Here is a 23,258-nt window from a genome sequence, read left to right on the forward strand (position 1 = left end):
TGCTTGACCAGCTATAATTTAAGGTGGGGAATAAAAAAAATGTGAGACTGTGACAAACAATAATAGCGCTTTCGCTGCTACTCCTACTGAAAGATACATAAGATAAGACTATCCCGTTCTCTCATTTCCCCCGACCCATCATGCCTTATATAAAATACTAGATTCATGATTCCGAGGGTTAACCGCGAAAACCGATATTTAGGATCTTTCTCTCAAAGAGAATATAATCACTACGTTTTACTTTCTCTTTTAGAATAATTCTACTATGGTTTTTAATTAACAAGTATAGTTTGGTCATGACTGTCTCATTTCATACATAGACAGAGAGAATCATACTGTCTTTGTCTTACGCTAGTACTGGCACCCAAGAGAAGGGGATGAGTTCTTATTTACTCAATTTACTGACAAATGAAGGTTATTAAGTACGCTCGTAGGTAAAAAAGCACATTTTATTTTAATAAAGCTTTGTTTAATAAAATTACAGATGGCGCTGTGATAATGATATATCAACCACGATCCGACACGGCCATCCTACCTTAAGAGGATACATTAGTGGTATTTTTTCCATTCAAGCATTCTCGACATTTTCCTCTCCGGATTTTAGCCTTAGATGAATATTTTTTTATAAGACTTTAATATTACCAGTATCTGTGTCTGTACGTTTTGCTTTTTTGATATTCTTGTTTCTCATCTAGGACCAAAAAGAGGAAAATGTCGAGAACTTTTATAGGAAAAAAAATTACCACTAATGTATCCTCCGCGTCCTCGTCAAATTATCTCAAGTCGTAGTTTTCTGTGTGTGCAGCAGCTTGGTGTGCGTGTACAGGGCCGCGGAGTGCGCGAAAGTGGCCGGGCAGTGCGCGCACACGTGCGGCCGCTCGCCGGTGTGCGTGCGGATGTGCGAGCGCAGGATCGCCATCGTCTGTAAACACAAAAAAATATATATATGAAAAGTCAAAGATAATATAATGAAGAGAAAGATAATATATATAATCTTGGTCAAGCAAATCTTGTCAGTAGCAAAAGGCGGCAAATTTGAAAAATCGCGGGTTAGCAACACTGTTTTCGAATAATTCCAAAATCGCGTGTCATCTGTGGAATGTATAATTCGTATTTTTTTGCATTACAAAAAAGGTAAACAATCTTGACGTGTCTTTTTATTAAAAAATATTGAAAAACGCTTTAAAAAAAATAGTTTATATTAATTATGAAAGCAAAAGAATGTAAAAGAACGTATATGATTTATAATTCTAACATATTTGCTGTGACTTATCTTTCAATGGCTTCGAGCAACACGGAAGGGAGGCGGCATTCGCACTATTTCCCCTCTGCCGAGGTACAAGATTAGCGCGTCAATCTAATCTAGCGCGGGTAATAAAACTAGTTGCCCTTGGATTTTTCACTAGACCGAGTCCAGACGCGCGCGTGAAGACTGCTGCACAAAAATGCCTGTTTGCTCGGTTTTTTGTTATAAAAAGAGGTCGGGGACATCAAATTTACAAAAAGAAAGTGTTACATTTCACTTGTATATTTTTTTTACATATCATACGTTTAATTACATTCAAACACAATTATTATATTTTAGTCTCATGTAATTGTTGGATTTATCGATTTTGCTCTCTTAGTACAAATTGCGGATCGGTCGAGAAACAAATCCGACTTCTCATCTCTCAGAATACAATAACATACTTCAACGAAAATGTGTTAGTGTGCGTGTTGTGACACTTGTCACTCGTGAGTACACAAAAAGAGATCGAGGTTTGCAAGATTTTGTCTTTGACGTGTGTCATTTTCTATGTATTTGTGTCGTCATTACATATTGGATTTTGTATGTAAGTGTGTGAGAAGTGCGACTGTGTGCACCTTTCCCCCCGCGAAAAATGGCAGAAAGATTTGTACGGTGAGATATCGCTTGGGCCCCTCCCTTCCGATGTGTCGGAAGCCGGTGTTGCTCGAAGTTCAATGGTGATTTTTAATAAAAAGACATGCCAAGATCGCTTACCTTCTTTCAAATGCTAAAAAAAACGAACTATAGATCGTGCATGACAGCCATCTTGTTTGTTTACGTTCTGATTTTCTGAATCGTTGCTATTTCAAGAGAAATTTCTGCTGTCACCATTAAATACCAATATATTAAATAAGATTGTGCATGAACTTAAGCAAAGACAGGGTGCCTACAATGTACAATCATGCTCGACGATCGTAAATATTTATAAAAATTGAGGTTATGATAATGACATGTTTTGGTTCGATGTACATTGCTGCTTTTCTTAGCGCAATACTGCTCTTTGAGTGTTGCCCTACTTCACTTTGCTGTACATTGCCACTGACATACTTTGCTTGACAGACTTATATGTAAGATACAGGTAAGATATAATTGTATCCTTCCAGTTTGAAAAATACTATAATTGATACTAACCGTGAACCCGCGGCCGCAGTGGTCGCACATCTTATTCCGTGGCGGCCTCTTCTTCTCATGAACGTAGTTTATATGGCGTCTCAGCTTAGGGCGGCTCTTGAATACCTGAAGAATACATCAACTCTAAACAATGATATTATATAACTATAATAGATAGGTTATACCAAAGATATAGATATGTATATGTGAAATAGAGGCGGATTGTCAAAGTAAATTATGTAGTCAAAAAGTATGTAGGTACGTATGTATGTAAACTATTTATTGTACAAAACACAAATCTATGGTACAGAATAGGCAGTACAAAGGCGAACTTATCCCTCTGGCCACGTGGTCCTACTGCCCTTGTCCTACCGATCGGACCACATGAACTTTTTTTTCCGACTGGTCCGATTCACCGATCCGATCTATTGAAACTATTATTTTCTTAGGCCACGTGGTCCTACTTGTACTAGGACTACGTGAACTTTTGATTTCCTGTTGGTCCGATTACCTAATCGGACTATAGAAACTGTCGTTTTCTTAGACCACGTGGTCCCACTAATCGGACACAGGACAAATGACAGCGATAAAGTCATGCTATTTTTAACCGACTTCCAAATCTCAAAAGGAGGAGGTTATCAATTCGGTTGTATGTTTTTTTTTAATTTTTTTTTTAATGTTTGTTACTCCATATCTCCGTCGTCGAGGGAACTCCTCAAATCTTAAAGGCATACATATAGTGATGTTTGTGTTTTTATCAACAAATCAAGCATGAACATTAAAAAAATGGGCATTTGATGAAGTGGAACTGCTGATGATGATCAGAACAGAACTCTTCAACGACGCATAGTACACGTTTCGCTTGGACTTGGACTCGGACCCGGACCTAGACTCAAACCCGGAGTCGGACCTGGACCTGGATCCGGGCTCTTATCTGGACCTGAACCCGGTCCTGATCCTGGACCTGGACTTGGACCAGGACTTAGACCTGTACCTCGACCTGGTCCTAGACCTGGTTCTGGACCCGGACCTTGACCCGGTCGGTTGAGAAGTCGGTTTTTTTCTATTAAAGATTATTTTTATCAAATCATCATCATCATCATCTCAGCCATAAGACGTCCACTGCTGAACATAGGCCTCCCCCTTGGACCTCCATTCGCACCGGTTGGCAGCGACCCGCATCCAGCGTCCTCCGGCGACCTTAACAAGGTCGTCTGTCCATCTTGTGGGTGGACGCCCTACGCTGCGCTTGCTAGTCCGTGGTCTCCACTCGAGCACTTTTCGACCCCACCGGCCATCTTCTCTGCGTGCAATGTGGCCCGCCCATTACCTATCAAATACTTGCCACCAAAGACATTACTATGTAATGAGGATAAACGTCGGGACATGATAAATAACTACAATAACTACTACTCGGCTAGGTTGCAGGAAAAAACCGGACAAGTGCGAGTCGGACTCGCCCACCGAGGGTTCCGTACTTTTTAGTATTTGTTGTTATAGCGGCAACAGAAATAGATCATCTGTGAAAATTTCAACTACCTAGCTATCACGGTTCACGAGATACAGCCTGGTGACAGACGGACGGACGGACAGCGGAGTCTTAGTAATAGGGTCCCGTTTTTACCCTCTGGGTACGGAACCCTAAAAATAACGTCATATGGTCTGGTCGGTAGGACGAAGCGGAATAACAAATCCTGGTGGTCCGATTAATCGAACCAAGTGGAAAAAAAATCATGTGGTCCGATCGGTAGGACAAGGGTAGTAGGACCACGTGGCCAGAGGGGAACTTATCCCTTTAAGGGATTTCTTCCAGTTAACCTTTGAGTAGATGAGAATTGATGAAGAACGGTAGACAAATATAGCAGAGCACTGAGTACAATAGACTAGAGCAGCGGTCGGCAACCTTTTAGCAACCAAGGGCCACATAGTAGTTAACGGAGGTGACGCGGGCCGTACTTTGTTAATATTTATGACTTTATGAGACATGTCGTTTGTCACTGTTACATACAAAATAGCCAAGGCGCCTCTCGGGCTACAAGTGACAGATTCGCGAGCCGCATGCGGCCCGCGGGCCGCAGGTTGCCGACCGGACTAGAGGAAAGTCAATAAAATTATAAAAGAGGGCGAAAATAAATAATATAAGATAAAAATTAGAACCACCATCCCATCCATCGCTCGAAAAGATGGAACCATACCTTCGGCCTAGTCTCGAGTAGATGGCGACACTTTTTGATATTTAACAAATTTAACACATAACAGTGAAATAATAAGGATCAAATGGCGTTCTAATAGTTTTGGCAGGCGGGCGAAAGATGGCAGTAAATTTACTGTGGCTACAAAAATTACTTTGACAATCCGCCTCTATACTAAATTCTCTTTAGTCACAGACATACCTTACTGCACTCGTCGCACGTATGCTTGTTGTTTTTGAGGTGCACCCAATCGACATGGTTTTTCAGCTGGCACCTCAATATGAAGCGCGCCTCGCACACGGTACACACGAATCTACAAACAAAATAATATTTTGCATACATCGCCATTGTTAGTAGCTCGGTACCACTTACAGGGCTAGCGTGTCTTATTGAAAATGTTTTTGTTACTGGGCAGTTGTATAAAAGTATGTGACATGACAACCCTACTGTTTGCTTGTGCGGTTTCGGCATTTACGCAAACATCAGAGACGTCGGTCCACTGTTACGTTTTACATTTTTCTAATTTGACTACGTCGCTCGGTGGGGTGCCCTTAATACGCCTAACATTAATTGTCATAATATGAATTCGCATAACAGATTTGGCATAAAATAATTGTTCATAACATTGGACAGGCATAATAATAAAAAAGCATAACACTTATTGCGCATAATAATGACTCCGCATAATTTAAATATGCATAACATTATTAACTATAACTTTAACTGTCACAAAATGAATTAGCATAATTTTATAAAGCGAGCGTATTAGATGGATCAGGGCAAAACGAACTTAACCAACTCGGGGTGCCCCTTAATACGCCGAACATTAATTGTCATAATATGAATTCGCATAACAGATTTGGCATAACATAATTGTGCATAACATTGAACATGCATAATATTAAAAAAGCATAACACTTATTGCGCATAATAATGAATCCGCATAATTTAAATATGCATAACATTATTAACTATAACTTTATTTGGCACAAAATGAATTAGCGTAATTTAATAAAGCAAGAGAATTAGATGGATCAGGGCAAAACCAACTCGGTTAGGTCAGGTTCACAAGGCTAAGGCAGGATCGAGCGAAACGAAGCGAAGCTTTTTGTAACAAATAATAATCTTTTTGCTGTAAAACATTATTAAGGCGTAGTAAGTTCGTGTTCTTATTTTTTTTTTAATAATTTAGGTTTTAGAAATAATTTTCATAAGTTTATTTTTTTGTGCAATTTTTTTTATGTGCATTTTAGACCTATTTTAGTGATTTTTTTTATCGAGCAAAATTCAAAAACTCAGGATTCAAATCGCTGAAGTCCCTAGAGAAAGGCCGCATGATTGCTAATTAATTTTTTGGCAACCGTATTGTGATATTTGTGATCTAAAAAAGCGCTACTTTTATTTAAAATTTCGTTCTCTGGTAGGTTCAGAACCTTAATTCGAGCCGCTCTGTCTACATTTTTATTAATTTGCCTTTTATATTTATACAATTTAATAATTATGCAAAGTAACTTTATGATTATTATATTTATCCCAAGTCATCGTTATGACAATTTACGTTATGCGCAATAACATTATGCGTACTCAGTTATGCGGAATAATGTTATGCGATTTAGAAGTTATGCGTAATATACGTTATACCAATTTGAATTAGGAGTATTAAGTTATGCGAATTAATATAGACCCACCAACTCGGTTAGGTTAGGTTTTTTTACTAACAGCCCGATAATAGATATATTCACATCCTGAATAACTCCTCAGATCTCTTAAATAAATAAAATAATATATCAATCAAAATTACATTTGTCAGTACCTCTATAACTGGTAAATAGAACCTATACCTATAAATCGGTAGGATGGAAAAAACCATCCAAACTAAATTTAAATGCTTCCAAATACCGCTTTTTGGTGACGTAGCAATCTGTTTCCTTCCTTTTATATATATACCATTTAATAATTATGCAAAGTAACGTTATGCTTATCACATTTATCCTAAGTCATCGTTATGACAATATATGTTATGCGCATTAACATTATGCGTACTCAGTTATGCGAAATAATGTTATGCGATATAAATGTTATGCGTAATATATGTTATGCCAATTTGAATTAGGAGTATTACGTTATGCGAATTAATATAGAACCCGCTCGGTGGGGAATAGTGACAACTACAGTAACTACACCTGTGGATACCATAGATGTAAGTAAATTGAGGTAGATATGGTACCAGGCGCACGATTGTGAGCCATTAAATATAGGTTCCGGAACCTATATTTAGTTAGGCGTATGGGTGACGCCAACCTGTCAAAATCGTTGGATCAATTTTTAATTTTGTCAACTATGAACGTCACACGTCTACATAAATAAAAGGTCATTGGTGGATACTTACTTTTTATCATTCTCATTGGTATGTTTGCTGTGCGTATTGAGGTGGTGCTTCAGATTGTGTTCGGTGCGGAAGTGCGTGCGGCACGGCGCGCAGTAGGCCCCGCCGTGGGCCCCGTGCGCGGACTCCATGTGGGAGTGGAGGCCGGAGCGCTGCCGGTAGGTCTTGGAGCACACTTTGCAAGAGTACGTGCGATTGGAGACTTTGTGGACTGTGCTGTGGCAAAGAATGATAATAAGTATAGCGAACTTGTATTAATACCTTTTATTTTTATTTAGTTCTAACATACACAATAAACAAATTTACAGCTTTGAAATTTCGCCAAACTGCGGAACAGTTTGCGAGCTACTTGCAAACTACTTACGAGCAAAGAAAAAGATATACACCGTTTTTATTATTGAATTCCGTTAACTTCAGGGTATAGTTATGTACGTTTAAGAGCACTAAATGGCATAATTATTAAAAAAAAAATAGTTTTTTTTTTAAGTTTAAAAAGTAATGAAATGTAGCATATAGCGTTGTTGTAAGACGGGCATTACATTTAACTCAACATAACAATTGAAATCTGTGACATATCAATGTTATTTCGAACATCGATCGACCGAGATTGTACTTAAGTTTAGTAGCAAATGTATGAACTCATTCTAAACAATAATCAATATGTAAACCGGCCCTAAGGCAAGTGTACACGCTAGTAGAGGGCTTATAGGAAAAAAATAAATTATTGATTATCTCTGAAATGGAGTTACTTAGAATATCGGTGTCTTTGAGAAAGTTACTTGATTTAAGTTCAGGAATGCACCCTTGAAATTAACGGAAATAAAAAAAAACACGGTGTATATAACTCCGTATAAAATAAATTAAGTCTAAGAAACTAACGTACCTGCGAACATGTGCACTTTGCGGCCGGAGTTGTTCACGAAGTGTTTCCACCATTGGTCGCGGTTCACTCCCACCTTTGTCGCAGTTCACTCTGGTCTGGTGGTCTAGTCCCGGTGGTAGTCCGCTATGAGCTACTCACTACATGTGCACTTTGAGCCCGGAATTGTTCACGAAGTCTTTCCCACATTGGTCGCGGTTCACTCTGTGCTAGTCGCGGTGGTAGCCCGCTATGAGATACTCACTACATGTGCACTTTGAGCCCGGAATTGTTCACGAAGTCTTTCCCACATTGGTCGCGGTTCACTCTGTGCTAGTCGCGGTGGTAGCCCGCTATGAGATACTCACTACATGTGCACTTTGAGGCCGGTGTTGTTCACGACGTCTTTCCCACATTGGTCGCGGTTCACTCTGTGCTAGTCGCGGTGGTAGCCCGCTATGAGATACTCACTACATGTGCACTTTGAGCCCGGAATTGTTCACGACATCTTTCCCACATTGGTCGCGGTTCACTCTGTGCTAGTCGCGGTGGTAGCCCGCTATGAGATACTCACTACATGTGCACTTTGAGGCCGGTGTTGTTCACGAAGTCTTTCCCACATTGGTCGCGGTTCACTCTGTGCTAGTCGCGGTGGTAGCCCGCTATGAGATACTCACTACATGTGCACTTTGAGGCCGGTGTTGTTCACGAAGTCTTTACCACATTGGTCGCAGTTCACTCTACCCGTCTTGTGCGATTCACGATGGTAGCGCATGCCGCGGTCCGAACTGACAAACATACATAATAGCAAAGATATACACGTATGCATCAATTAAGAGTTAGACCAAGAAAAGTCTGCAGCGATATTAATAGCCCACGCAGTGCAAGTGTTATTAATACGTCTTTTTCTACTTTTCTTGGTCTAACTCTATCTCACTTTCGGCAAAGATATGTATAACTCCGTATAAGATAAACGTTCCTCAGAAAATCAAGAAAAAAATATGCTCTAAAAGATGGCGCCATACCTTTGGCCTATACTCGTGTAGATGGCGACACCGTTTAATATTTAACAATTTTAACACACATCAGTGAAAGAACAATCAAAGTCAAATGGCGTTCTAAAAGTTTTAAACCCGTGTCGAAAGATGGCAGTAAATTTACTGTGACTACAAAATTTCCCCTCTATACTAAATTCTCTTTGATTCTCTTTCATTTCGTATAAAAAGAAAGTATAAACTTTAGATTTGATATGTTATAGTTGGTCAAGCAGATCTTGTCAGTAGAAAAAGGCGGCAAATTTGAAAAATGTAGGCGCAAAGGGATATCAGCTCATAGAAATTTTGAATTTCGCGCCTTTTCCTACTGACAAGATTTGCTTGACCATCTATATATAGTCATAGATAGTTTCTTTGAAATAAAGATCGCTTAAGGCCACATTAACGGGAGCTTTTTCAACGCGCGTTAAAAAAGCGTTTGAATGACACAAATCGATAACCATGTATGTATTCACACGACAGCGGTGGCGCTTTTTATCAAACGTTGTTGGATTTTCGACTTTAAGCCTTGGTCGTTAAATCGAATTTAGAGTGCAGACAGATTCAAGCGCTTTTTTAACTCGCGTCGAAAAAGCTGTCGTGCGAATGGGGGCTAACACAAAAAAAAACTATTGTAGTAACAAAAAAGAAAGGGAGAGAGAGGAAGAAGGTTAGTTTGGTCCGAACCTAAAGAAGAGACGCGCAGACGCTTGCTGTCGCGCTCGCACAGTGACATTGACGGCCGGCGGCATAGGCGCGCGCATGCGCGTTCGATCATGGTAACTCCATACATCAGTTTTCTTACCAAAACGCGAGTTATTTCGTAGTCGACATCTAGCGTCAAGTAGTGGAATTTTTTAGTACTGCTCATTCAATAGAGATAGGAACAGGCGGCCTAGCCAAGGTGACAATCGCTTGCGCTTCGCCATCGAATCGCTTTGTGTCTCCATCACTCTTCCATATTAGTGTGACGGTGACAGTTGCGTTTCGTTCGTCTACGAAGCGATATCGATTGGCATGTTGTCTAACTTGTCTACCGTGAACCACGTTCGACGTGTTGCCTGAGTTGCCTCCCAGTCACACTTAAGTACGAGTTTACAAGTGCGACAGAGAGGCAACACGTCGAACGTGGTTCGCGGTAGGCACTCTAGCGTCTCAATGTAATAAATTCCTAGTGCAAAGCGTCTCCTCTTTATACTCTGTATCTTTAGGTATTTAAATAAAAGTGAACAAAATCTACCCTCAAATGGCTCCTTAAGCCAGTTGAGGGTAGATGAAAACATTACACGATCAAATGAAAAGGGCCCCCATTCGCATCCGATGAAAAGGGTAGATCGGAACAGCTACTGTGCGGACGTCATTTTAAGTTGCTCCGCGATTTAATTAAAAACCTGTCGTAAAAAGTGAAGATTGTGTGTAGTAGTGATCATAACTAAAGAACGTATAGTTGCTACGTGAAGTGGTGTTAATTTACATCTGTAAAACTATGTATTTACCATAATAATCACATACATACTACTAGTGAACTTAACGGTAGACGATTTGTGTTTACAAACCGGTTAGCGCTGCAGCCGCTGCCTTTATTTTCTCGCTAGACGATAGTGTTATTGTGTACCGTCAGTGCAGCGCCTCCAGCGCTTAATTATCATGGAGAATTCTAGCAATATGGACATCGACGGCGCCGATAACTACGTGTGTGCAGGCTGTGAACTGGCTATAACGGACAATTTATATTTAAGTTGTAGCTCATGCCAACGTAAATATGACCTACACTGCCTCAACATGTCGGTGGAGCGCTTCCAGGCGTTCTCGCATGTTATTAAATATGTCATTAAAAATAAAAACTTAAAATTGGGTTTATTGAATGCCGGCTCGCTAGGAACACGCCATAATGAGTTTTTAGTAGCCCTTAACCGTCACCCTGTGGACATCTTAGCTATAAATGAGACATGGTTACGTATTGGTGAGGAACTGCGTGCCCCGGCTCCGCCCGGTTTCCGTCTGCGTCACTCGCCGCGACCGGCCGGTCAGCGCTCACGCGGCGGTGGTGTTGGATTTTATATAAGTGAACATATACGCCCGCGCGTACTTACGACGCCGTCGTCGGCCCCCTGCGTTGAGCAAATGTGGCTTGGCCTTAATCTTAATGGCAGCAAGATTGCTATAGGGACCGCGTATCGGCCCCCATGGCAGAGTGTTGATGTTTTTCTTGATGCACTAACTGAGTCAATATGTTCACTATCAACATATGAACATGTCGTATTGCTAGGCGATTTCAACATTAATACCTTACGCGCTCATGATCCGAACACAATCAAGTTATCAGATTTCTTACGCACACTACAACTATCACAATTTGTTAATGGACCTACCCATTTTACTGATCACTCAGAAACGCAGATAGATCTAATATGTTCAAATACAAAAATAGGACATGTAGCGGTCAACTATATTCCTGACCTCAGTCACCATGCGTTTATCACCTGTGAGCTTAACATTAGAAAAAATAAGCCGGTTCCAAGGTGGTTAGTGTACAGACCGTTTAAGGATATTGATATGCAAAGGTTTAACGCTGACCTTGAATCTATAAACTGGGAATGCATGGTGTGTGACAACGTCGGCGATACCCTTTTCCATTTCAATATGTCCATTTTACAGCTTTTTGAACTCCACGCGCCTTTTAAAAAAATTCTAATAAAAAAGAGACTTCATCCTTGGATCACTCCTACAGTCAGGGAGATGATGCGGCTCCGTGATGTAGCGCACGCAAGATTTCGCCGTACTGGGCTTGACTCTCATAAAAAATACTACAAGGATTTAAAAAACATAGTTAACACAGCCATTTTCACCGAAAAATCAGCCTTTTATCAAACATATATTACAAGTAATCAAAATAATCCCAAAGTTCTGTGGCAAAATATCAAAAGTAACATCGCCGATTTTAAAAAACGTAATGAATTGCCTCCTAACTTTAATAATCCAGATCAGATTAACAGCCACTTTCTTAATTTACCTACGAGAAGAGGTGTCACCCTAACCAGTTTAATGTATTATGAGTTCCATAGATTTGGTTCTGCGAAGTTCATGTTAAAACCAGTAGATGAAAGCACCGTTTTGAGGATCATTAAATCCTTTACAAGCAATGCAGTAGGCACTGACAACATCACGCTGGATATGGTTGAACTTACCTTGCCTAGAACCCTATTTATCATCACAAGCATCATCAACCAATCAATCTGTACTGGTGTTTTCCCAGATGACTGGAAATCGGCGATAGTTAGGCCTATACCCAAAACACCTCAACCTACTAACTTAAAGGACCTCAGGCCTATTAGCATTCTGTGTTTCGTGTCGAAAATTCTAGAAAAAGTGGTATGTCGGCAATTAACAGATTTTTTAGAAGCAAATAACATATTACCAAATAAGCAGTCTGGATTTCGGAAAGGGCGCAGCACAGCCACGGCACTCCTGGACGTGATCGATGACATACTAACAGCGCAGGATAAAGGAGAGGCATCTATCCTAGTCCTCCTAGACTTTTCCCGTGCCTTCGACACTATAAATATTTCGCTATTGCTGTCTAAACTTGCTTACTATGGTTTCGACGTCGGAACCGTAAAATGGTTTGATAGCTATCTCTCTGGTCGTTCGCAGAAAATTGGGCTTCGTAATTATTCTGGACTAACAGACTACTCTTTAAATGAATCTGTAAATTGCGGAGTCCCTCAGGGGTCGATCCTGGGTCCCGTTTTGTTTATTTTGTACGTGGCAGACATTGCGAGTTGTATAAAGAACTGTCACTATCACATGTATGCAGATGACCTACAAATTTATAAAACGTTCCATCCCCGGGAGACACAAACTGCTGTGGAGCTGTTGAATCAGGATCTTGATCGTATCGACATTTGGTCTGGACAGTGTGACTTAGTCCTTAACCCCAACAAGTCAAAGTTTCTAGTGCTTGGCACTAAAGGCCAAGTTGACAAAGTCACCAGCTTTGATATTAATGTTATGCTCGGGAGGGAACGCCTCGAACGAGTCTCTGCAGCACGTAACCTTGGCCTACTCTTAGACGAGGGCTTGCGTTTTGAACAAAATGTACTCGATGTCGCTAAAAACTGCTACTATAGATTGAAAGTACTATACCAGGTTCGTCAATATCTCAGTGTCGACCTTAGAATAAAACTATGCGACACTTTAATATTATCCAAACTCAACTATGTCGATACTGTGATTAATGGTTGCTTACTGGCTCGTTCGAAGGCACTCCTTCAACGCATCCAGAATGCTTGTGCCCGTTTCTGTTTCCCCATCCCTCCACGTACTCATGTCACCCCTTATCTTAACAGTGGTAAGATTTTGAAAATGGAAGCACGTCGATCGTTGCATTTTGCGACCCTACTTTTCGGTGTAGTAAAATTTCAGCAGCCCCAATACCTTTTTAACAAGTTGTCGTTCTCCTCCCGCCCAATGAGAGATGCCATTCGACTTCTCTGTCCGAGGCACGGCGGTTGTGCAGCGTTTCGTGGCAGTTTTCGCTATTCTGCCACGAAATGCTGGAACAACATACCCCCTCCAATACGTAACTCAAAAACATTACACACTTTTAAACTTAAATTTAAACAATATCTTTTCAGCTTGCAACTGCCGTGTTCTTAGCGTTCCATGCATCTTAGTTAAATCATTTCATAGGTATATTTTACTTACTTCCGGCGTGATATTGTGCATAATGTATATTTTTTGTTGGTTAAAACCGTCGATCGTTGCCTTTTCTATAAACCGATTTACAACGACCAACTCACAAATTTTATATTATTTTAATTCTTTATTTATTCGAGTTCCCTTTTTTATGTATATATGATCCACTATATTTAATATTATACTAAATACATGCCTTGCCTGACTTCTTTTATATATATTTACATATTCCCAACCCACTCACTTCCATATCAAATTTCAATTTTTTTTTTCTTTTCCTTTTTCTTCATGTATAAGTTTCTAATTTGTGTTAAATATTAAGTACCGAATCACATTTTGACACTGCCTTTACTGTTCTGAGCTATCTTCTTGCCCTGGGCTCCACGGAAGACCAGCGCTATAGCATATATATTATGTTAGAGCATATGCTGAGTGGTGTCCATTTGTAGCCTCTATAGCAGCATCAATACTACGATTATTATTGCATGTTAGTTAAGCTAATAATAGTTTAAACTGTTTAGTGTATAAGATCCTCTTTTTTAAATTTATATGTGTGGTGCTGTATGTAGATGGTTTTTGCAATAAACGTTTTTCTATTCTATTCTATTCTAAATAATGTAGGTTAAAGTCAGGTCGTTCTGGGAGTGATCCAGGCGGTTTTGTATTTGGTTGGTTAACCAATACTGCCCTGCTAACCCAAAGAGCGCTATCTCAAAAGAAAATTCATTGCATACTTATACCAGCTTATACTTTAGTTTCAATTACTGAGAATTCCATTTTCAAAATCATTTGTTTTTGAGATAGCGCTATTTTGCTTAGGAGGGCAGAATAAATGTTATAACTACCCGAAAATGTACCAATTATTTGTTTACTAAAAGCAAAGACATATGTAACTTCGTAAAGACGAATAAAGTCTAAGGAAAAAACGTGCCTCGGAATTCAAGTAAAAGTCATTCTCGAATAGATGGCGCACACACCTTTAGCCTATCCTCGGCTAGATGGCGTAACGACACCGTTTCATATTTAACAATTTTAACACATAGATATCAGTGAATGAACATGGATCAAAATGATATAAAAATAATAAAATCATTTATCCATACATATAAATTTTTTGATAACTTTATACGTTTTCATTTTGAGTTTTAGTCGTGTGTCGATAGATGGCAGTAAATTTACAGTGACTACAAAATTTACAATGACAGGACCCCTCTATACTATCTATTATTTTTGCTAAAAGTAAATTTAAATACCTAAAGATCCAGAGTATAGTAAACATGCGACATACTTACGATGTAGTATGTCCACATTGCCCGCACTTGTACTTAGTCGGTGAAGTCGCATGCATCTTGTCGTAGTGGGACTGCGCAGACGTGACCGTATTGTAGCGCGCCCCGCACACGCCACAGTCGACCCTACGGCGCAGGGAATAAGGTTCATTATATTCGTTATACATATAAAGATGACCTTTAACGTTTTGATTCATCATTATAGTTCGTTTGTTTTAGCATTAGAATAAAGGTAAACAATCTTGACGTGTCTTTTTATTGAAAAACATTTAAAAATAGTCACGGCAAATATGTAAGAATTATTTATATAATTTTGCTTTCATAAGTAAATAGTTACAGATTTTTAAAAAGCGTTTCTCAATTAAAAGACACGTCAAGATCGCGTAGTCTTTTTCTAATGCTAAAAAAACGAACTAAAGAAAAGGTCTTCTTTCTTGCGTTATCCCGACATTTTGCCACGGTTCATGAGAGCCTGGGGTCCGTTTGGCATCTAATCCCAAGAATTGACGTAGGCACTAGGTTTTACGAAAGCGACTGATCTCTGACCTTCTTCCAACCCAGAGGGTAAACTAGTCCGGTTTCCTCACGGTGTTTTCCTTTACCGAAAAGCAACTGGTAAATATCAAATGATATTTCGTACATAAGTTCCGAAAAACTCATTGGTACGAACCGGAGTTTGAACCCGCGACCTCCAGAGGGCCTACCGCGAACCACGTTCGACGTGTTGCCTCTCTATCGCACTTGTAAATTCGTACGTAAGTGTGACGGGGAAGCAACACGTCGAACGCGTTTCGCGGTAGGCCCTCATATTGAAAGTCGCACGCTCTTACCGCTAGGCCACCACCGCAGCTCGTCACGGAACAGCCAAATAAAAAAAAAATAGGCGTAGCGGGTAGCTACAAGTACATCCGTTCCACACCAATTTTGGTGGCTAGCCATAAGCCGCGCGTGGCGCTGTCGCCACCTAGCGGCCATATCTGTCATGATCGTAACAGACACGTTTTGTTAGAGAGTGAGTCTTCTGTGCCTAGTACTATTATTTATTCTGTGCTCATACTGAGCAACTTAACTATGGGACCCTGTAGTAATATAGCTATTTCACTCACCTCCGATAGTGCCGTCTCATGTGTTCCTTGTAGGACGCTACAGAAATGAGCACCGATTTACATATCGCACATGTACAACTTCCGCTTGTCTGAAAACAGTTTTATTGAAGTGAAAACTTCTTTAGCGGCGCTGAGCACTTTTTGAGGTGGGGAAAAAATGATAAACTCGAGACAGCGTAACGCGTAACGCGCTGACGTCATGTGTGACGGACAATGTTATTCACCAAAGAACTTTAGTCATAACGTATCATAATCAGGTAAATTACTTAAAACTGGACTTTTATATTAAGCAATAAGGGGTCATCCATTAATTACATCACACGTTTAGGGGGGGGGGGGGGGGGGAGGTGGTCAAGAAAATGTGACATGTTGTGACAAGGGGGAGAGGGGAGTCACAAACTTTGTGACGTCACTTTAACTTCATCAGTAACCAAAATTTTATTTTAATCATTTTATTTACTGTACAGTTCAAAAACAAGTTTTTGGAACGGTTTACTAATATGTGGCCGAAAATTGTATGGCAAATTATCACTACCCAAACTATTTTTCCCATAGTATCATTTGGCAAAACTATCAGATGGCAGACCAATGTTTCGCATATATAACATGTCGCAAATGATTATTTACAATATTATTGTAGGGCAAAATATTTAGTTGGTCATGTTTCAAAATGTCTTTTATTGTTATGTCGAATGTATTGATAGGCATAAATTATTTTTCGCCTAATATTGTGAATAACCTACCTATCCCTGGGAACAGTTTCGTTTTTAGGGTCATAAAAAAAATAACCCTAACCTACCTATCTCTGGGAGCAGTATCGTTTTACGGGTCATAAAAAAAAATAACCCTAACCTACCTATCTCTGGGAGCAGATTCGTTTTTAGGGTCACCAAAAAAAAAATAACCCTAACCTACCTATCTCTGGGAGCAGATTCGTTTTTAGGGTGGTCAAAAAAAAACCCCTAACCTACCTATCTCTGGGAGCAGATTCGTTTTTAGGGTACCCAAAAAAAAAACCCTAACCGACCTATCTCTGGGAGCAGTTTCGTATTTAGGGTCATCAAAAAAAAAATAACCCTAACCTACCTATCTCTGGGAGCAGTTTCGTTTTACGGGTCATAAAAAAAAATAACCATAACCTACCTATCTCTGGGAGCAATTTCGTTTTTAGGGTCTTAAAAAAAATAACCATAACCTACCTATCTCTGGGAGCAGTTTCGTTTTACGGGTCATAAAAAAAATGCTAAATATAGTTGTGATCCAATAAAAAGTATGCGAAATTTCAATTTGGGCAAACGTTATTTAACAATAAATAGTTAGGTATAATTAAACATTTGCTTAGTAACTATTTTTCTAAATAAATCGTGGTAAAATGAACATCTGCTAAATAAAATTGTGTTCAAATAAAAATTATGCTAAATAATAATATGCTAAGCATTGGTTTGCCAACTAAAAGTACTGCAATAAGTTGGTTGGGAAGTGAAATTAGGCGAAAAATATTTCGGCGAGATGGCAGTACACCTTTTGGAACGATAATCGTTTTTATTAGTTAATTTTTTTTTTCATAATCAGTTTTGGGTTATAAATTTACTAATATTTTGACAAAAAATTAATAATACTTAATTCGATTTGCCGATTTCGTTGAAAAAATGTGACGTCACACCAGGGGGGGAGGGGTTTGCCAAATGTGACCAAGTGTGACAAGGAGGGGGGGAGGTGTCAAAAAACCTTGAAATTCGTGTGACGTAATTAATGGATGACCCCTAAAGCTCAATGTTCTAATCTTGTACGGGCTGAAATACGAGGATCTCACAGTTACATAACTTTATATCACTCCAATATAATTCAATAGAGCTACATCTTGATGAAATCGCTAATAAAAGTGAACTCTAGTACTGGTGAATAAAACTCAAAATATCATGACCAAATATATTTAGACGCGAGGTCTGCAAGGTAACTCTGCATGGAGGCGGAGGAGACGCCCTTGCACATCCTCACAGAGTGCCCTTGCCTAATGCGTACTCGTGACCTAATCTTGGGCGGACACATATTACGCCCGGAGGAGGTAAAGTCTCTCGAGACCAAAAGGATCCTGCAGCTATTCGAAGTTGCAGGGTTGGATCGAGAGTTGTAGTAGGTGGCGATCACAATAGATCAGGAATGGTCGCAGTGATACATAGGCTTTGGAGCCTTATATAGCCCCTAATAAAGAAGAAGAAGAAGAAGGTAACTTTACGATTTCTATTCGAATTTTAAACAATTAACGCTGCAATTTTAAGCTCACTGGCCAGCAATTTCGGAACTAAAGTTTTTCAATAGAAAGGAGGATGGGTCAATTATACATAGTGCTGCAGATATTTTGGACTAGTCATTGAGTTTTCACTTCTGTCGGCACTCCCGGAGTGCAACCCGTTGTTTTTTTTAATACACCATGACTAGGTTAAGTTAGACCAAGAAAAGTCTGCATCGACTTTGATAGCACACGCAGTGCAAGTGTTATTTTAAACGTCAAACTTCTTTTAAATTATGATGTATAAATAACACTTGCACTGCGTGGGCTATCAAAATCGCTGCAGACTTTTCTTGGTCCAACTCTACACGGTAACCTGCTAGTCTAGCATGAGTTGCATTCCCGCGCGCGAGTTCATACTTGAAAGCGGGGACAATTTTTCGTCAATGAAATCAGGCCGCGCGGACTCAAACGCCAATTTGGCCACTTTCACCAATTTTAAATTTATGGTGATATTTGAGCGCTCTAATAAATTTTTACCTTAATAGTTATTTACAAATACAAATGCGAAAAATAGCACCTATTCGCACGTGTATCATACAAAGTTTTACAGTAGGTATGTACCTATATGTATGTACATATATGTATGGCCCTTTAAATTCTGGACATAGTTACGAAATGTGCTTATTATAATAGCACAGGGTGTCATAATGGAACACCAGGCCCCTATTTCACCACGGTGACAGGTGCGACAATTCGACAAATGTCACTATTGCCAGGGGTGCGAAACTCCTGACTTCGGTCAAACTCGGCTCCGCTCGGCTCAGCATTGCTCCGAGCAATTATTAGGGTTGGCACCACTTGACTTCCTTTTGCGTGCACGACCACAGATAAGATATTCACTTGATTTTTGACAACCCTAAATAGCCGAAAGGGATAGTGCCATATATTAGAAAGGGCCATCATGATTCGACCCTGAACCGCTGTCAAACTTCGTTTTTGTAGGAAGTTTCCTTTCTGTACGGTAGTACTATTAATTATTCTGTGCTATTGCTGACGTCACAAGCATCCATGGGCTACAGTTACCGCTTAGCATCGGGCGGGCCGTATTCCTGTTTGCCACCATCATTGTAATACTATTTTAAAAACTTTATTATATTGGCAAAAAACAGGTATTTCTCTTGCGAAGTTTATGATGATGATGATGACGATTTTCACAAGATTTAAAAGAACTTTCGGTAATTCTTGACAGGAAATGAGTTCTGTGTCGGAATTTCGTGACAATTGTCGTGTTTCTTGTGACAATTGTCATTAGCTTCGCAAAATAAGTACTTATTAATTGGCGATATAATGGAGTTTTTTTTTAAATTAACATGTTGGTGGCAAGCAAGCACACCGCCCGTCCGATGTTAAGCGGTTACCGTAGCTTATGGAGGCCTGTGAGGTCAGTAACAGTGATGTTAACAATTGTCGCACCTGTCACCGTGGTAAAATAGGGGCCTGATGTACTTTAAAGTCAATTATTTCATTTCTAGTGCTCACCTCAGTATGTCTCTTTTCCATATGCTCTTTCAAACTCGGCTCATGGTCAAACCCGACTATGCAACTCTCACATTTATACAGCAATTTCAAATACTTCTCCTTGGCCGCTTCTCTCCTCCTTTCTTCCCACATTTCATCTTCATTTAACGTGACAAGTTTAATCTTTCCTCGATGCTTATGTACGAAGAACGGAGTATTAGGATCTTTCTCTTTTTCTTTTATCTCGGATAACGGGATATCATTTTCGGGGTCAGAGTATTCGTGTTCAACTTCGATTTTAACTTCTGTTTTTATTTCAATGTAGCTTCTTGGTTTGATGACCTCTTTTTCAATTGGCTCTGAGTTCTGAGTATGGAATATTTCTATGTCGGCTTGTGTGAGTTTAGAAAGTTTTGTGTTGTTCTGATCCAAGTTTTTAATCTGCAAGAAGCCACAATAATGTTAAGGATATATTTGATAGATATTTCTGCCTGGAAAATATAGTCTAGCTAGCCAAGTATCTGGCAGACTGGTTAAAAACAGATAGAATAAACTGAAAGAAATTCTTGCTTCTGAAGTAAGCAGTCAAGTGGTTATATTCTCTTTGTAAGCAGTATCAGGTCAGTTACGCGAATCAAAACTTTATTTTAAATTTTAAATTAAAAACCTCAATGTTGAAAACAACAAGGTAAGAATATCCTGGTATATTGAGACCCCTGGGAGTTAAGATTAATATATCCTTGCTCCCTAAGTTACATATATGTTAAAAAAGTTGTGATATTTATGAATTTTGATACAAAGTGATTTTGTAAGTTAAAACATTACCTGTTTGTTAAGATTTGAAAGACTATCTTCCACCTGTCTCTTGAACTGGTAAATATCCTTGAGTGTGCCATGACATGCGTAGCAAACAAAACTTACTGCATACTCTAACTGCAATAAAATATTGTCGGTTAATATTTATTCCAAATGTTAAATACTATAAAAGTTTTCAAAACTTTACATTTCAAATTAGATTTAACTGTGTTCCTTTAAAAATTGAATTGAAAATATAGCTTACTTTAATGTAAAGTAGCCATCTTGAAATTGCGAGATACCAGTTTACAACGACACTAGTATATTCAATCAAACACAACGAAAATGCAGCAGAATCTTTCGTAGAGCAATGCCATAATTTTACTTATAGCTAAAATAAGTAAATTAATAACTAAAACATGCTTCATTTACCTTAAATTCAAAGACAAATTCAAAATACTCTACGTGTTTACAATTTGTAAGTTTCACAAGCGGAACGTTTATAGCCAAACAACAAATGCAGGTATTTAGTACTGTTGTCGATCTCGAGGAATTTGGCCCTCCGCTAAACCCTGGCATATTTAAATGGGACATATCGTCCATTTTTATACTTAAAATAAAATATTAACGTATTAGCGAGACAGACTACAGAGAATCAACAACTCCATTAATGAATTCCATTACACGTGATATTTTTTCTATAAGTCAAAGTTATGTCTTGCCCGCACTTGGCTTGTACCAAAACATAACTTGCGTAAAAAGACACGCTTCGTACAAAACGTTTTGTTTCTGCATTATAATCCTAATTACATAAATACAAGATTATAAAATTGTACTTATTTTAAATGTCTTTTAAAAGAAATGAAGAAAAAGTGACAATTAATACTGTTAAATGTTCATGTTTGCCTTGAATTTTATCAAAGGAATGATAAACTATAGGGATAACATTTGCTCCAAGCCGTATTTTACAAGTAAACCAAACGCATTGAATTGACAGTTGTATGCATCTGTTGCAATGCAATATGAAGCTTCCATATTTGTCGATTTGTTTATTTATTTATTTATAAACATTTACTGACTAAAATTAATATTTAAATTCAATGAGTTCTAATTTACAATAATGGCTGCTCAAGACCGTAATGTCTGCTGCGGCTGCCTCAGTGCGGACCGAAAAATGTTAGCACTTGAAGACTTTTGGACGAAGCAGTGTTTTCTTGAAATTTTACGAGAAATTCCGGTAAGAGCATCATGTATTTAATCACAAAATGCTGTTACGTATTTCAATTGATCCACGCGCTTCCTTTAAAGCATCATATTTAATGCAATTCAAGATATTATCACTAAATTCAGCCTGCATAATATTAAGTAAGTATGATTTATTACAGGTATATAAACCAGAGGAGCATGTGCCAGAGTGGTTGTGTTGGGAGTGCGAGGCGCTGCTGCGGCGCTTCACGAAGTTTAAACAGCAAGTTTCACATAGCTTTACTATGTTGCGGACATATGATTTGCAGGTTAGTTTTTCTATTCTAAATCTTCTATCTTTTATGCGCTTACTGTAGGGTTGCCATACGTCCCGGTACGCCGGGACATGTCCCGGTTTGAAGCCCGGTGTCCCGGCGTCCCGGCCTATAAGAAAATTGTCCCGGTTTAAAAATCAAAGTTATTTAGTAGGACTTGGTAAATAATAATATACGGTCTTCATTTCTACGTTTCATATGGCCAAAATTTAAAAAGAAATGTTTTATGGTACCTACTTTTACCTAATGTCCAATATCAGTTTCTCAGACACACAATCATTAGATGATTATGTAAATTATGTTATTTTATAGCTTTTGAAGTCTGTAATGTAGAGCTCGAATTTCAGGCTCCCGAGGGCCTAAATCCTCATCAATGGAACTTCGGCCCTCCGAGTAACTCTTGTACATATGACATATATTATTGTTGAGTAATATTTGACGATTGGTTCGTGTTAGAGCGCTGCTTTCTTACAGCTCGACCTTCGGCGTCACTTAATTTTTAACAAATATAAACATTTGTTTCATTTGTTTCTTGGCATTTGCCTCGCATGAAAGCTCACCGCGCTGTTTATAAGTACGCTTCGGGCTTATTAAGTACTCGTAATGTGGAGATTGTTGTGACCAGTAGAACGAAAAGTGCAAATATTAAAAAACAAGAAAAAGATGAAATCTAACACATACATTACACAGGATTTGTCTAAAGAAGCTCAACTCAAAAAGAAGGAAAAAAGAAACATCAAAAAGAAAGACAACGAAAACGAGAAGAGGAAGAGATCTGAATCCCCGAGCCCAAAATCTAGTGATAATAAAAACAAGTTAGACAACTCAAAAATAAGGAGGTGGGATACATTTCAGTACTTGCGTCAAAGATCAAACTCACTTTCGGACGCCCACTCAGACCGACCCGAAGACATGCCTATACTCCAGTAAAGATACGCTTACGTTAAACATTAATTAGTAATAGGCAATTTTTTTTTTATTCCTGTTCTTTAGATCATTTTAAGATACTTTATTTTCGAATCCAAAAAACTTTCTGTCCGGAAGTAGGTAAAAAAAAATAGTTAAAAAAAAGAGCCGTTCTTGTTTGTTAAAAATAGTAATAGTATTTTTAGTTCGTAAACGTGACGAAAATAATATTTATAATGAGTCGACAATGGAATCAGTCAAAATATTAACACGGAAAATAACTAATTCAATAAATGGCGGGGCCTCACGGATATACGTCGTAAC

At 38.9% G+C, this 23,258-nt stretch overlaps 2 protein-coding genes across 2 annotated transcripts in view; one reads left to right on the plus strand and one right to left on the minus strand.

Moving 5' to 3' along the window:
* Nucleotides 1-743: 743 nt before the first annotated feature.
* Nucleotides 744-21,149, minus strand: LOC134802372 (zinc finger protein 814-like). Its single transcript, XM_063775004.1, has 10 exons — nucleotides 20,941-21,149; nucleotides 20,539-20,646; nucleotides 19,735-20,154; nucleotides 15,963-16,051; nucleotides 14,860-14,982; nucleotides 8,513-8,623; nucleotides 6,980-7,192; nucleotides 4,792-4,903; nucleotides 2,420-2,524; nucleotides 744-922 (listed from the first exon to the last, which is right to left on the minus strand). The coding sequence occupies exons 1-10, from the start codon at nucleotides 21,109-21,111 to the stop codon at nucleotides 779-781; spliced, it is 1,596 nt and encodes a 531-aa protein (XP_063631074.1). The 5' UTR covers nucleotides 21,112-21,149; the 3' UTR covers nucleotides 744-778.
* A 399-nt stretch (nucleotides 21,150-21,548) lies between these two features.
* LOC134802496 (zinc finger protein 879-like) overlaps nucleotides 21,549-23,258 on the plus strand; it is a 30,756-nt gene continuing 29,046 nt past the window's right edge. Inside the window, exons 1-2 of the mRNA XM_063775174.1 lie at nucleotides 21,549-21,745; nucleotides 21,894-22,022. Coding sequence (XP_063631244.1) covers nucleotides 21,629-21,745; nucleotides 21,894-22,022 — 246 coding nt within the window. The 5' untranslated portion in view covers nucleotides 21,549-21,628. The remainder of the gene's footprint in view (nucleotides 21,746-21,893; nucleotides 22,023-23,258) is intronic.

The sequence above is a fragment of the Cydia splendana genome, chromosome 24 (assembly GCF_910591565.1).
Source record: "Cydia splendana chromosome 24, ilCydSple1.2, whole genome shotgun sequence".
Lineage (NCBI taxonomy): Eukaryota > Metazoa > Arthropoda > Insecta > Lepidoptera > Tortricidae > Cydia > Cydia splendana.